At 40.3% G+C, this 14,100-nt stretch overlaps 1 protein-coding gene across 2 annotated transcripts in view; it reads left to right on the top strand.

Annotated features, from left to right (window-relative positions):
- GAB1 (GRB2 associated binding protein 1) overlaps positions 1–14,100 on the top strand; it is a 33,000-nt gene that overhangs the window by 6,852 nt on the left and 12,048 nt on the right. For both annotated transcript variants that reach the window (XM_015558903.1, XM_015558902.1), the window contains exons 2-5: positions 83–302; positions 4,318–4,919; positions 6,543–6,628; positions 6,823–7,126. In XM_015558903.1, coding sequence (XP_015414389.1) covers positions 83–302; positions 4,318–4,919; positions 6,543–6,628; positions 6,823–7,126 — 1,212 coding nt within the window. The remainder of the gene's footprint in view (positions 1–82; positions 303–4,317; positions 4,920–6,542; positions 6,629–6,822; positions 7,127–14,100) is intronic.

Here is a 14,100-nt window from a genome sequence, read left to right as displayed (position 1 = left end):
ATCCACTGAGCCAAACCGGTTAGGGCCAGAAAAAAATTCTTAACATGGGATAGAGAATGACAGCCCTACTCTGGTGTTGCAGATCCTGTGAAGCCCCCTGGCAGCTCCTTACAAGTGGATTTACCATCGGCTGTCATTACAACACCACCGTCTGCCCAGGTGAACTCGTCCTCTGGTGCCCAACCTCCTCCATATCAGCTCATTAACCTGCCACCACATATGGAGACGCTTGGCATGCAGGAGGATCCTCAAGACTACCTCTTGCTAGTCAACTGTGAAAGCAAGACGCTTGAACCCACCAGGTAAACCACATATGGCTGCCTGTGTGTGTGTGTGTGTGTGTGTGTGTGTGTATGTATGCGCGTGTGCACTCATTTAGGAATCTTACCTGTAAACTTTTTTAAGGTTTAAAAGAAACCATCCATATAGGTTTCTATTTTATGCATCTATTTCAAGTTTATATTCCTCCACGAATGATCTCTGTTATTCATGAGGTTTTGTTGAAGAAACACGTTCTCTAGCATCTTTGGCAAGGAACACTTATACCGGAAGCTCTTTGGGAAACCTGTCTTCCATTTCATAGTCTTTGTTACAGACTCACAGTATTACTTGCTTAACAGATTTCACTGATTTAAAATGGTGATCTTGCTCCATTTCTTATGTGATTATAAACCAGCCAAGGGTCATCTTTTGTTTCTGAAGAAGGAGAGGAATACCTACTACTAGAAGATTTTGAAAGCAAAACGATTCCATTGCAGTGAGTGTGTTGTGGTTGCTTTGGATCTGTGTGAGAAATCATACAGGTAAAATCCCAATATAGCAAAACCTATGGAAAACACAAATTGAGCTTTAGTGAAATTGGATGAAATCAAATATATTGCTAAAAGCTATGAAAGGTGGATTTTCCTACCTAGCAGTGAAGTGGAGCTTACCCCAGCCTTCACTTTACAAATTTTAAGTAGAAAGAAGTATGTGGATTTCGGTGCTTGACCAGAGGTATCATAAAGACCTCCCCAAATCCTGCTTTTCCCGTCATCTCCATCCCTGCTCCAAGCCCCCTCTCTTCTGAGCTGTAAGATATTTTAATTTGATATTGAGTAATTGGAAGGCTTGAGGTCATGGTAAGTGTTGGAGCTGAAAAATAATGATCAGGAGGCCTGTCAATGCCATTAACAGCTGTGACAATTAATGATATTGGGTATATTTATTATCTGAATTTGTAGTATAAATGTGGACATGAATTGCATAGTAAATGTGAGAGATTTTTAAACAGGGTTATTGGATACTAAGCATTATTGTTTATAACAAAAAGATTTTTTTTCATGTAGACAGAGACTGGGCTAGAAATACACAAAGCACTTGTTTAAAAAATTTTATATAGAATTTTTAAGATCCACAAATTCATTGCTGTGACCTATTCCCTAAGATAATGGAATTAAACACTCACACGATGCATTTCTATATATTTGTTATAATGGGATTTTACCTGTAAGAGAAAATAAAATAATTTCTAAATCAACACTAGTTAATAATACCAAATTCTAACTTGATTTTTGCTTGTTTGCCGTGAGTATTTAAAATTACACACTTGCAACTTTGTTACCTATGCTACTAACTAAGATTTTATTTTACGGAGAGTCACAGTTATTTTTCAGTATCAACTTTTTAAAAAGCCAGCAGTTAAGTGACAGTTTTCAGTACATTTTCTTTTTATATAAAATCTTTCATTGATCTCACTGTTATCACAGCTTTCCTGTTGTGATCAAAATTATGCTCAAATATATTTTGCATCTACTTTTTTTTGCAAAAATGACAGTTAACAAATATTTATGTGCCCACTATTTTGTTAAATGCTCTGAAGGTACAAACTAATTACATACGTTACAGCCCCCTCAGATACAGTCACCTTCACAGTTTACAAGTAAACCTGTGAAAAAGTCAAAACATGTAAATATTTTAAGCATTTATAGATGGAGGCAAGATAGGAGAATTGCAAACCCTTGTTCAGACTGCAAGTCTCAGTCAGACATATGTAGGAAACATTTCCCCAAACTCCACGGCTGGATTAAATGCCACTGTGGGTCTTCATAGCATCCTGGTTGTACCTTCATATCTCTGTTTTATCATAGAATTGGAAATAGATTGATATTTTTATTCACTCTCCCCTAAACTATAAGCTAGTCAAAGGTAGGAAGTTTATTGCTCATTGTGCTTCTGGCATCTTATAACTCACATGTTTGAATTCACTGACAGTGCACATTTTTAGAAAATGTGTAAATATGTTGGAAATTCCTTCCCAGGGAGGAGTAGAATTTGAGCCACACCTGGTTGGTAAGAGAAAGGGAGGCTATCATTAGTAATTTGCATAAAAATGCTTGAGGGATAGGAGGGGTGAAAATGAGAGTGCTGGTTGAAGATGAGGAGGAGAGCCTGCTGGAGTAAAGGCTTTGGGTTGCGGAATAGTAGGACATAAAATAGGACATAAAAGGTGGAGCCGGGTTACTAGTGAGCCTCAAATGCTAAGGGGAGTAGTTTGTGGGCTTTTTGTAGTTTCCACACCCATAGAGATCTTAAACAGGATTTTCTCTAAGTGTATAAGTGATATGAAAACCATGTTTTAAAAAATGAGGAAAGAGAGGAAAAGAGAGAGAAACATCCATGTGAGAGAAATCCATTGATATGGTTGCCTCCTGCACGCGCTCCAACCAGGGCCCACGCCGGGGAGGAGCCTGCAATCGAGGTACATGACCTTGACCAGAGTCAAACCCGGGCCCCTTTAGTCTACAGGCCAGTGCTCTTTCCAAACTGTCTAGGGCTGAAAATATTGATCTTACCACAGCATAGCAGTATGATCCCATGCATAGATTGGAAGAAAAAGAATCTAGGGTACAGAAGTTTACTTAGGAGGGTTCAGAAGTATAGAACTTAGCAGAGACCTGAACTTGGGTTGGTGACAGTGGGAAAAGGGCAAGGGATGGACACTTGGTTAGGAAGAAAGACTTCGTGACTGAGTGATGGTGGTGATCAAAGAAAATGAATCAAAGCTGATTGGGTTTTAAGCCTAGAGAACCTGAATGAGGACATTTCTTTTAAGGATAAATCGGAAAGGACTGTCAAAGTTGGGTTTTGTTTGATACACATAAGCTACTGGAATAACCAAGTAGAAATATGAACAGTTGGAAAATATGGGACTCATAGATGGAAGTTGTCAGCATTTGCTGGAAGATGATGGTAGGAGACAGGAGCACTTTTTAATGGTGTATGTGCTCACGAAAGAGAGGATTGAATTCTATTGGCCATTCCTGGGCAAAGAGACAGGAAGAAGGAACCTGTCAATGAGCAAGGGGATGATCAGTGAGGGACAAGGAAAATTAGGATATCACAACATGTGTTCTTTATAACAGCAGAGGAGAATGCCAAAACATAAATGGAGTACGTAGAGCCAGGTGTTACTAAAATGTCAAGGAAGAAAAGCCCTTAAAAACCTCTGACAAGTTCATTTTTAAAATTAGTAAGTTTAAGTTCCTACAGGACTTCAGACAGCATGCATAGGTAGCTTAGGGATCCTGTTTAACATTACGGAGTGGGCTGGTATCCAGATCGTAGCTTCATTTTGCCTTCTACCCACATTTTGTGATACGGCAAAATGCAGAGACTGAAAATGTACCCAAAGCATAAAATATACTCTAATGAGATTCCTCAAGGTTAATTAGTTTGGAATTGGCTCACTCTGTGACTTGTGTTTTGATCCTCTTTACAGTATTGGCTAAATGCTTGTTAAAGAAAATTAGTAGAAAGGAAGATATACCAAGCCTTTCAAGTTGCCCCCTCTCCCCCCCCCCAGTAATCATTAGACTTCCAGTGGTACAGAACAACAGATTAGCCACAGGTGGCTAAAGAGCAATGGGATAACCTTGATAAGTTGTGTTGGCACCACGTTTTTTGCATGCTCTTCAGAGGAAATGCTTTTTTTCCTTGTGTCTGTGCCTTAATCATTTACCTTTCTAATTCCAGTACTTCAGGGATTGTGGTTTTATGTGTGGATTTAATAGGTGGAGTTAGGGGTGTGGGCAGGTCCAGGACAAAAATTACGAAGAATGCTTTTGGTGGTTTTGTGGTGGCGGTTTTGTTGTCTGGTGTATAATCATAAAAATGAGCAGCATTTGTGCTTTCAATCTCATGGATCACACCAAAAAAAAAAAAAATCTAATGAAAAAAGCCGTGCATTTTGATTGCTAAGCTGTTAATATATTTATTAAAAAGCAGTCTTATGTCCTCACCCTGTTTTATTTTCTGTCATTAACAATTTTTATTTAGAACACATGCTGATTCGGCAAAATCCACCTCTTCTGAAACAGACTGCAATGATAATGTCCCCGCTCATAAAAACCCTGCTTCCTCCCAGAGCAAACACGGGGTGAACGGCTTCTTCCAGCAGCCAATCATGTATGACTCCCCGCCGCCTCGCGCCCTGTCTGTTTCTGTGGACTCCAGCCTCTACAACCTGCCCAGGAGTTACTCCCACGACGTTCTACCAAAGGCGTCTCCATCGAGTACCGAGGCCGATGGAGAACTCTACGTGTTTAATACCCCCTCTGGGGCTTCGAGTATAGAGACTCAAATGAGGCATGTGTCTATTAGCTATGACATTCCTCCAGCACCTGGTAATACTTATCAGATTCCACGAACATTTCCAGAAGGAACCTTGGGACAGACGTCAAAGCTAGACACTATTCCAGATATCCCTCCTCCCCGGCCACCGAAACCACACCCGGCTCACGACCGATCTCCTGTGGAAACGGGCAGCATCACACGCACGGCCTCGGACACCGACAGTAGCTACTGTGTTCCCACCGCAGGGATGCCGCCCTCGCGCAGCAACACCATCTCCACTGTGGATTTGAACAAACTGCGGAAAGGTCAGCGCTCCTTGGCTTCTACTCTATTAGAGGTTCATGATGGAAAACATGCTGTTCTGAATATTGGTTCTTTTTAAAAAAAAACAAACACGTTCTTACTGATTTCATAGAGGAAGGGAGAGGGAGAGAGAAACATCAATGATGAGAGAGAATCATGGATGGGCTGCCTCCTGCATGCCCCACACTGGGGATCGAGCCCACAACCTGGGCAAGTGCCCTGAATGGGAATTGAACCTGTGACCTCCTGGTTCATAAGTCGATGCTCAACCACTGAGCCACGCCTGCCAGGCTGAATATTTGTTCTGTTAAGCATAATAGGATACCAAATGATAGTCCTTTGTTTCTTCAATCCTACAGATACCCACTCATGTAGCAAGGATACCAGGGTCTCAGTAGATTCCCAGGAGGGAGAGAGACAGAGAGGGAGAAGGAGAGGGAGAGGGAGAGGGAGAGAGAGAGAGATGTGTGCCTGTGTGTGTGTTCTGCCAGAAGGGACAAAGAGTTGGAGTTTTTCATCCCTGAAGAAGTATAGCCTTAGCAGTTCTTTCCCGCCTCGGGAAGTCTGCACCCCTCTCTCCATCTTTCTATATATCATGGAAGGATAGACCCTGATGGGGCAGAGGAGCAGGAAATGGGCCAGCCACACAGCTTCCGAGACTCGTACCCTTTCCTGTATTTGTGCCCTTAGGGCCACTTCTATGTGTCACATCTGTTGGGCTCCATTTCCTTCCTTGCTAGATAAGCAGTGTTTACGTTGTGTCTAGCAGGTAATCATCAGTCCCAATCAAGCAACTCTGATTTTTGTTTGCTGGTTTTTATTTTTAAAGCTCTGAATCTTCTCCTTATTCCTCGTCACTTCACTTATTCCTGCTCTGTCTCCTTGAGCCTTCCAGAAGTTACAGACCTTGAGAGGAGAAAAATTGAGTCTGGGTTATACCTAAGATTCTTAATATCCTAAAAATAGAAAGTCAAAGTGTAAAATTCTCACACCCTCAAAACTATGGTGGAGTTATCCAGTTGTCTTACAGAAGATAAAGATTTAATGCATCTAATTCCCTTGAAGTGTTTGTGTAATCTGGGTGTAAGTTAGTGAGGTATAATTGAAGCCCAAGGTGGTGCAAAAGGTAAGAAAATAGAAGTATATCTTTCTCCATTTTTGGATAACCCACCACAACCCCAGTCTTAGTCACTCACTAAACTATGGTGGAGTTATCCAGCTGTCTTACAGAAGATAAAGATTTAATGCATCTAATTCCCTTGAAGTGTTTGTGTAATCTGGGTGTAAGTTAGTGAGGTATAATTGAAGCCCAAGGTGGTGCAAAAGGTAAGAAAATAGAAGTATATCTTTCTCCATTTTTGGATAACCAACCACGACCCCAGTCTTAGACAGTCACTCACCGTCATAATCAAATACTGGTACTGGTTAGCATGTGACCGAGTGCCTGCATTTTCTAACGTACCAATTCAAGATACTATTCTGTGAGCATCCTTTTTAAGGCCTGTGTGCATATGTACCTGCATGTGTGTGTGTTTAAAGAGAGAGAGAAAGAATAGGTCATTCCTGACTACCCTGAGAACTGGCAAATGTGGGAAGAAATGTTTATAGTTTGTTCTTTATTTTAGATGCTAGTTCTCAAGACTGCTATGATATTCCACGAACATTTCCAAGTGATAGATCTAGTTCCCTCGAAGGCTTCCATAACCACTTTGTAAGTATCACTGACCTTGGCATGATCGAGTGTATATTTCATTGTCAAAAATCTTGATGCTTAGTTCCCTGAGACTAAATGAGATCATGAAATAAAAGCCCCTTCAGATCCGTAGGAATAGGTGTGACGTACAATTATGTTTTCCTGTTTGACAGCAGTTTTTGTTTATTAAAAGAAATGTATGTGTGTTTTAGAAAATCAAAAATGTATTGACAGTGGGAAGTGTATCAAGTGAAGAGCTGGATGAGAATTACGTGCCGATGAATCCCAACTCTCCACCGAGACAGCATTCCAGCAGTTTTACAGAACCCATTCAGGAAGCAAATTATGTGCCCATGACCCCAGGGACGTTTGATTTCTCTTCATTTGGAATGCAAGTTCCTCCTCCTGCTCATATGGGCTTCAGGTCCAGCCCAAAGACCCCTCCCAGAAGGCCCGTCCCCGTTGCAGACTGTGAACCACCCCCCGTGGATAGGAACCTCAAGCCGGACCGAAAAGGTAAGCAGAGCAGGGCATAGCAGAAGGGTCTAGCTCTGCCTTGAACTGACATTAAATCCAGAACAGGATTGGGACTAGAAATTCTGAAGTATTTCCTATTACCTTAGTTATTAACTTGTTTAAGCGATATTGCTATTATAGATGAATAATTATTATATTATATGTTGATGCCTACATGCAATTTTTAAATCTCCTGTCTCAACAGCAGAGGTTACAAACTAAAGCACTCACAAGGATTGGCAGGGAAGAGGAGGAGAGAATTAAGAAAAACTCGAGTGCCCTAATTGGAGTAACTAACTGCTCCTGGACCACAATCCTTTGTTGACTTGTGAAAATAATATAGACCCGTACATGCAAATCTTCTGATATATCAGGAGAAACCAGAAATTTCACATTTAATGGGTATTATCTTTTGACTTTTAAGTTCTAAGAACTAATTTAATTATTTTAAACGAACAAAACATTGCAGATCAAACCAGAGTATATAGTATCAAATCAAACTTGAGATAATTAATGTGCCTGACAGTGAGATTGCTTGTATAATCTTTCCATTCTGTTGTATAACAACTTCTTAAAAATTATTCTTCCTTGCTGGAGTATAAATAAATGCTTCTAGTCTTTTCTTTCGTGCTGGCCTCCATAAGTAACATTAATTCTCAAGTAGCGTGGTTTGTCAAGAACTCCATGGAAAATAAACTTTTCAGCCAAATGGGTGATATGTACTAAAGGTTTACAATTTGAGTTTGAGTGGTTAAGACCCTCACTGCTAGCTGTGTTGCAGCATTGCTGTTACTGTGACTTAATCTGGACCACTGAGTAAGTTATTAAATCTGCTGTGACCAGTGGCACAACTTCTGGCGTATTCAGCACACTTGAAAAGTCTCATGTGCTATACATAGCTTTTAAGAGAGAATCATTGATTGGCTGCCTCCGGCATGCCCCGCACTGGGGATCGAGCCCACAACCCGGGCATGTGCCCTTGACTGGAATCGAACCCGGGACCCTCAGTCTACAGGCCAGCGCTCTATCCACTGAGCCAAACCGGCTAAGCTATACGTAGCTTTTTAAGAGCATGTCATGTCTGTGTAAATTTCTCATTAGCCTGGGCTTAGATCATTAATATTAATTCTAATTAAGTACCAGTTGTGGGGAAGGGAGACAGACTCTCACTCAGAGTAACTTAAGAACGTGAGTTTTGTTTCCTTTTGCTATAAGTGAGGAAACTCCTGTGCTGAAGTGAGAACGTGATTGGGAGCTGAGGCACCCCTAGGGCACTGTCACTCTGTCCTGCTCTCTGCATGTCTGTCCTGTGGGAAGTCTTTGCGTCTGCTTTGTTCTCTCTCACATTCTTTCCTTCTTTGTGTTCCTCTGCTCTGTATCCTCTACCTGACTGTTTTCTGCTCTCCCAGAGCTCTGGCCTACAGTGCCCCTTGCTGGCCTGGATTCTGCCTCGTGGCCCCTTTTACATGCCCCTGCAGCTTCCACGTCTGCTAATTGCCGCCTCCATTATTTACGCACTTCAGGTCACTCGGAGAGATTGCTCTCCCTTGTCGTTCACACCAAGCCACGTGATAGATGGTAGGTCAGGCCACAGTTTGGCTGCTGTTGGGTCCAGGGTCCACCTTTGGTCCAATCTCTGGGAAGATGGTCACGTTTAACATCCATGCCACCCAGACAGCCCCAGAAGCAGGGCCATGATCCGGACGGTTACCTTACAAAGGGTGTGAGCACCACTGGCTTTTTATTTAATAATTTTTCCTCCTGTTACTCTTTGTCCTCATTTGTCTTTAAATCTATGTAGACACTATTGGTTGTTTTCTTCTTTGCCTGCAATGTGTAAAAGCATTTTTGGACATGCGTACATTTATCATTGAGCTCAAGGTCGCTGAAGGATTACAATTACAAGTGTCACGAACTCTTTGCAATTATGAAATATTCATTAAATGCTACACTGGTTCTTTTCTTATTTTTCTGTAATTAGTGCATGGTAGCAGCAGAGCTACACTTTTTAACGACAAGCGTCACAGTTGTATATCTTGAGGTCTCCCATAAATGTGGAGGTGGTACAGGTTGGATAAAGTTCAGGCTCCAGCTCCCACCTGTTTTACTCCCCTGCCTGTTCCTTCTTCCCCTTGGGCTGTGCCGAACACAGTTTGAAAATTCCTGGTCCATTTCACAATTAATAATTCTATGTGGTAAGCTTAATGCGGAATCAGAAAAGATCCTTATTTATATGTTAGAAAAGTTGTAAAATAATGCTTTTCGTATCATCTAGATCTAACAGAGCTCATGTACCCCATATTATAATAGACAGTATATCATAATAATATGGCATGTATTAGTATACTATATATGATATATTATTTATATATATATGTTATATATATAACATATTTGTATATTTACACCTCCCTATATATAGTGACAGTATATTCTAGCACATGGCAGAGTAATTAACCTCCATAAAGTGACTTCACATTAGAACAGAACAAAGCAGATTTTTGGTGACTTCTGGAGATTGTGTTCAGTCTTTTACAAAATTAGCTGAACTGTTGAGAAACAATTCTGAGCTCATGGGCCAGAATATTTATTTGGTACCTTTTCTTAGATGCAAAATGAACTGAGAAGGCACCCAGAATAAATACCCACATAGTTTTTGGCAAAATCAAGGAGAATGGGTTTTTCAAAATAATAGTTACTAAAATCATAGTAATAAAGAAAATGTTGACCTAGCCGGTTTGGCTCAGTGGATAGAGCATCGGCCTGTGGACTGAAGGGTCCCAGGTTCGATTCCCGCCAAGGACACATACCTTGGTTGCAGGCTGGATCCTTGGCCCTGGTCAGGGCGCATGTGGAAGGCAACCAATTGATGTGTCTCTTTCACATTGATGTTTCTCTCTCTCTGTCTCTTCCCCTCCCTTCTACTCTCTCTAAAAATCATTGGAAAAATATCCTTGCGGGAGGATTAACAAAAGTAATGAATAAATAAGAAAATATTTTTGCTTTTCTTTAGTACTGTCCTACTTTTTCAGTAAATATGATACAAGAGAGGATGCGTGAGAAGGTATTTAATATTGCAGGACAAACATTGTCAACCTACTTTAGAAGTTTTAACTATTCAAGAAAAACACATTTTAAACCTAAATTTAGATCTTGAAGCAAAGTTTATTCTTCAGAACTTAAATTGTAAAACAAATGTCTTATTTGGTCATGAAATTCTTTTCATTATCATAGCATCAGATGAGTCGGTTGTAAATTTTTCATTCTGTGACATCAGATACATGACTCAATCTATTATTCTAGTATCTCTTATTAACTAAACATCATAATAAACAAACCTAATTCTATCAAATATGGCTTGATTAGTGTCAGAGCCTGGTTCAACATCCAGTGTTGCCAGTTTCTGGAGTATCTTTGGAAGGGTCTATAATAAATGAGTGACATTCTAGTCTTTTTTATACCCCCAATTATAGATGTCAGCTGCTGTAGTTTGTAGTGCAGATGAGTTTTTCAAATACTTCTGAGTAACTGAAGCTGCAGAAATACAGAGATATTCTAAACTCATATGTTTAATGTATTTTCATGGATCCTTCGCCAATCCCCTAGCCTGTGGTAGCTATATTTTTACCCGTACCATTTCTGTCATGATAGTATTTGTTTTGAACCAAGTTTTATGTATATTACTAGAGGAAAATACATCATTCCATGTGTTCTATTAAATATTAGGAAAGCAGATGAGTCCTTGGAAATGCAGCACAAATTATGTTATGATTGTTTTCACTGAAATGTTTATATTTTCATAGAAAAGCTATTGCAAAGTTTGAGAAATTTCTGTAAGATGTCTATCATAACTTCTCTTAAAGTCAGTCTTTGCATAAATCTACCATATTTAATCACGGCACTTGTCAGTCTCCTTCTAACATGATGGAGCAGCTGTTTGAGCCTCAGATGCTGTCTTTTTTATTTTGTTTTGTTTGGCTTTGTCCATTCATGGCTCTCTGCAGTGGTTCTGACCGTTCGCTATGGTATTGGTTTGGAAAAAGCGGTGCAAGGTTAGTTACTTCTGGTGTTTTGGTACATGAGTTTGGCTAAAGTGCCGGCAGGTCTGGCTCGTCGCTTTGGTGCAGGAAGCATCGTGAGGAGCTTCCTTGGGTGGGTCTTTTCTGGGCACAGTGATACATTTGCTCTAAACATTTTTTCAAGACATTTTCTAAAGAAGTTTTTGAATGTAATTAAAAATTAGCCTGCTTTCTCAAAATGGCTTTTATGCTATAATAAATGGATGATGGATGAATGACACTGGCAAAAATAACTAGATTTTAATAAACAAGTGTTAAAGTTTGACTTTCAGTTAGGTTTCTGTTTGGTGTTACAGTGTAAAGGGAGTGAAAATGGAGTGTATTTTTACGGCATAGCCTTTACATGTGGGGTTTTCCCCCCCCTAAACATTCTGGACCTTCCAGTATACTTATTATTATTCTCTATACAGTGAGACCATTGAAACAAGTGGGAAAGTTTTTCATATGCTACCTTGATTACTTTTTGGAATTAGCAGAGAATAATAACGTAAATTAGTTTTCTTTCCTGAATTTTGAGATGCCTACTGGAAATAGCATAATCTGTAAAAGTCCAGAGGAGCATAAATAATTCCACGTTGAGTTGAATGCATATAGAGGCAGTACCTATTAAAATAATATTTGAAAGTTCATGGATTTTGCAAAAAGATGGCATCTGCTTATTTGAAATGACCTCATGTGACTGCCATGACCGTATTTGGGGATGACCAACTTTTAAAACATTCATTCACTCTTTTTTACCTCTTAAAGGACAAACAAAAAATTATGACATTGATCAGATTACACACCACAGCTTTTTAAATATGATAGGTTTCAGTGCCTACCAGCTTACCCATGCCCTCTGCTAGGCCTTGTTGGGGAAGGAAAGATGGCTTCCCTGAAGAAGCTCACCTTCAGTGGAGGAGGGAGAAAAGTAAACACATTATCATAATTAGCATGGAAGGGGCTGTGGTTGAGGTAAGCTCTTGGCACTATTAGCTAAGCTCCCCTGAGGATAGTCTAAGTGGGTGAGTGGCAATTAAATGATGGTAGAGGAGAGGGGGGTGGCAGAGGATCTTCTAGTCAGAATAAACAGCATGCCCAGATCCTTTAAAAAGGGGAGATGGGGCTGGCACAGTCGTGGGTGGGAGGGAGGGAGGAAAGTAAGAATGGAGGAATGAACGCCAAATGCCTTGCAGGTGCCTGATCCTGAGAGTATTATGATCCACGCTAATGAGGTCGGGCTTTATTCTGAGCACCTTATGAAAGGGTTTTATACAGGCGAATAATATAATCAGGCTGGCCTCTAGAAAGCTCATTCTAAGATTGAATGATCTGATAGAAAATATTGTTATTGTATTTTAAAATTATACCTTTTTCAGCATCTTTCTCAGAGAGTGCTTTGCCTTCCTTTTCCGAGTCCAGGGTTCTTGAAGCCTTGATTTACAGATGATCAAATACGAAAGGCCTTTCCTGGCTCTCAGTGCTCCCTCAACGTGGGGACTTACAGTGATTTTTAAAGTTTGAGGGCACGTGCAGTATAGAGGGAGGTCATTTAGCCACACAGTGTGAGTTCCGCTCCCCAAAAAGCAGGTAACTGACGTGCACATTAGTAAAGGAAGGAAGGACTTCAGACTTTCAGATTTTTTTTTTTTAATTCTTGGGTGAATGAAAACAAACAATTACATTGTCAGTATAAGTATAAAGTAAACCTGATATAGGGAGGTGAGAAAGTGGAACCTGGAGCAACTCCTGAGAGATCTGCTGTGGGAACCAGGAGTATAGGAAGCGAAGCAGGTTGGTGGTGAGTCAAAGGATAAATTCCTTTCTGAACATGTAGTGCCAACGCCTGTAGACCATCCGTGCGGGTGGTTTTGTAGATATGTGGATTAGGATCTGGAGCAGAGATCTGAGCCAGAGATTAAGGTTTACCAAACTGTGCTCCAAATAAGGAAGAAACACATGATGCAGAGATTGACAGTCTGGGGGAGATAAGCACAATAGGAATTTCAGCAGTAGTTGGCACTTTTTGCCAAATGGGAAAAAAAAGTCACTTTTTTTGTTCCAACCTCGTCCAGCTAAAGCCAAGTCATAACTGCCTTGGATTTAAAAGTTGAGGCTCAAATGAGTTCCTCTGTTTACACTCCGAATTTGAGAATCAGTCTATCTTCAGATTGGTTCATTTTTGCCTTTCTTATTTCTTACTCTTTATTTTCACACCTTTCAACAGTCAGAAAAGCATTCAAGTATTTGCCTAGAAGGAGAAGAAGACATTACAAGACAAGCATATTTACACCATGGGGCATGACTTTTATTGAGTTTGGAAGGATAGAGAGAAATAAAGCTAACAAAATGTCTCAGTGACTCAGCACAGTTCAGTACAACCTATCCACATTGCAACTTTTCTCCTAAAGTCAACCTTAAGCTCTGGATGCTGAGAAAATACATGTAAATGTTTTAAAGGCACTTTAAAAATCTCACTCAATACCATATTTTTCTATTAAAAAAAAACAAGGAGTACCCTTGAGAGTACTTGAGAGATGGCATTGGTTTGGAGGAGAGGTGATAACCTCAGTGTCAAATGTTGGAAGGATAATTGGAGGTGACCTGTCAGACAGCTGAAGTGTGGAAGTACGTAGATCAAAACTAGGTAGATTTAGAACTCATGTGACCTTGATTATTTAACCACAAATATAGGTAAGATGCCAAGGGAGAAAGTTGAGAAATGTAAAGGAATGACCCACTGTTAGATAAACCACAGTGAAAAATCAGGCAGAAGCTGAGAATTAATGAAAGCGGGTCTTTTAGAAAAGGAGGCGGCCAGAGAACACACTGAGTAAGCACCAACAAACCAAAAGTAGCTCTAAAAGCAATTTGTAATTTTTAAACATCACCCCACTCACATATCCACCATCTGTG

The sequence above is a fragment of the Myotis davidii genome, unplaced genomic scaffold (assembly GCF_000327345.1).
Source record: "Myotis davidii unplaced genomic scaffold, ASM32734v1 scaffold151, whole genome shotgun sequence".
Lineage (NCBI taxonomy): Eukaryota > Metazoa > Chordata > Mammalia > Chiroptera > Vespertilionidae > Myotis > Myotis davidii.
The sequence above is the reverse complement of the archived record's forward strand: the minus strand, read 5'-3'. Positions and strand labels throughout refer to the sequence as shown.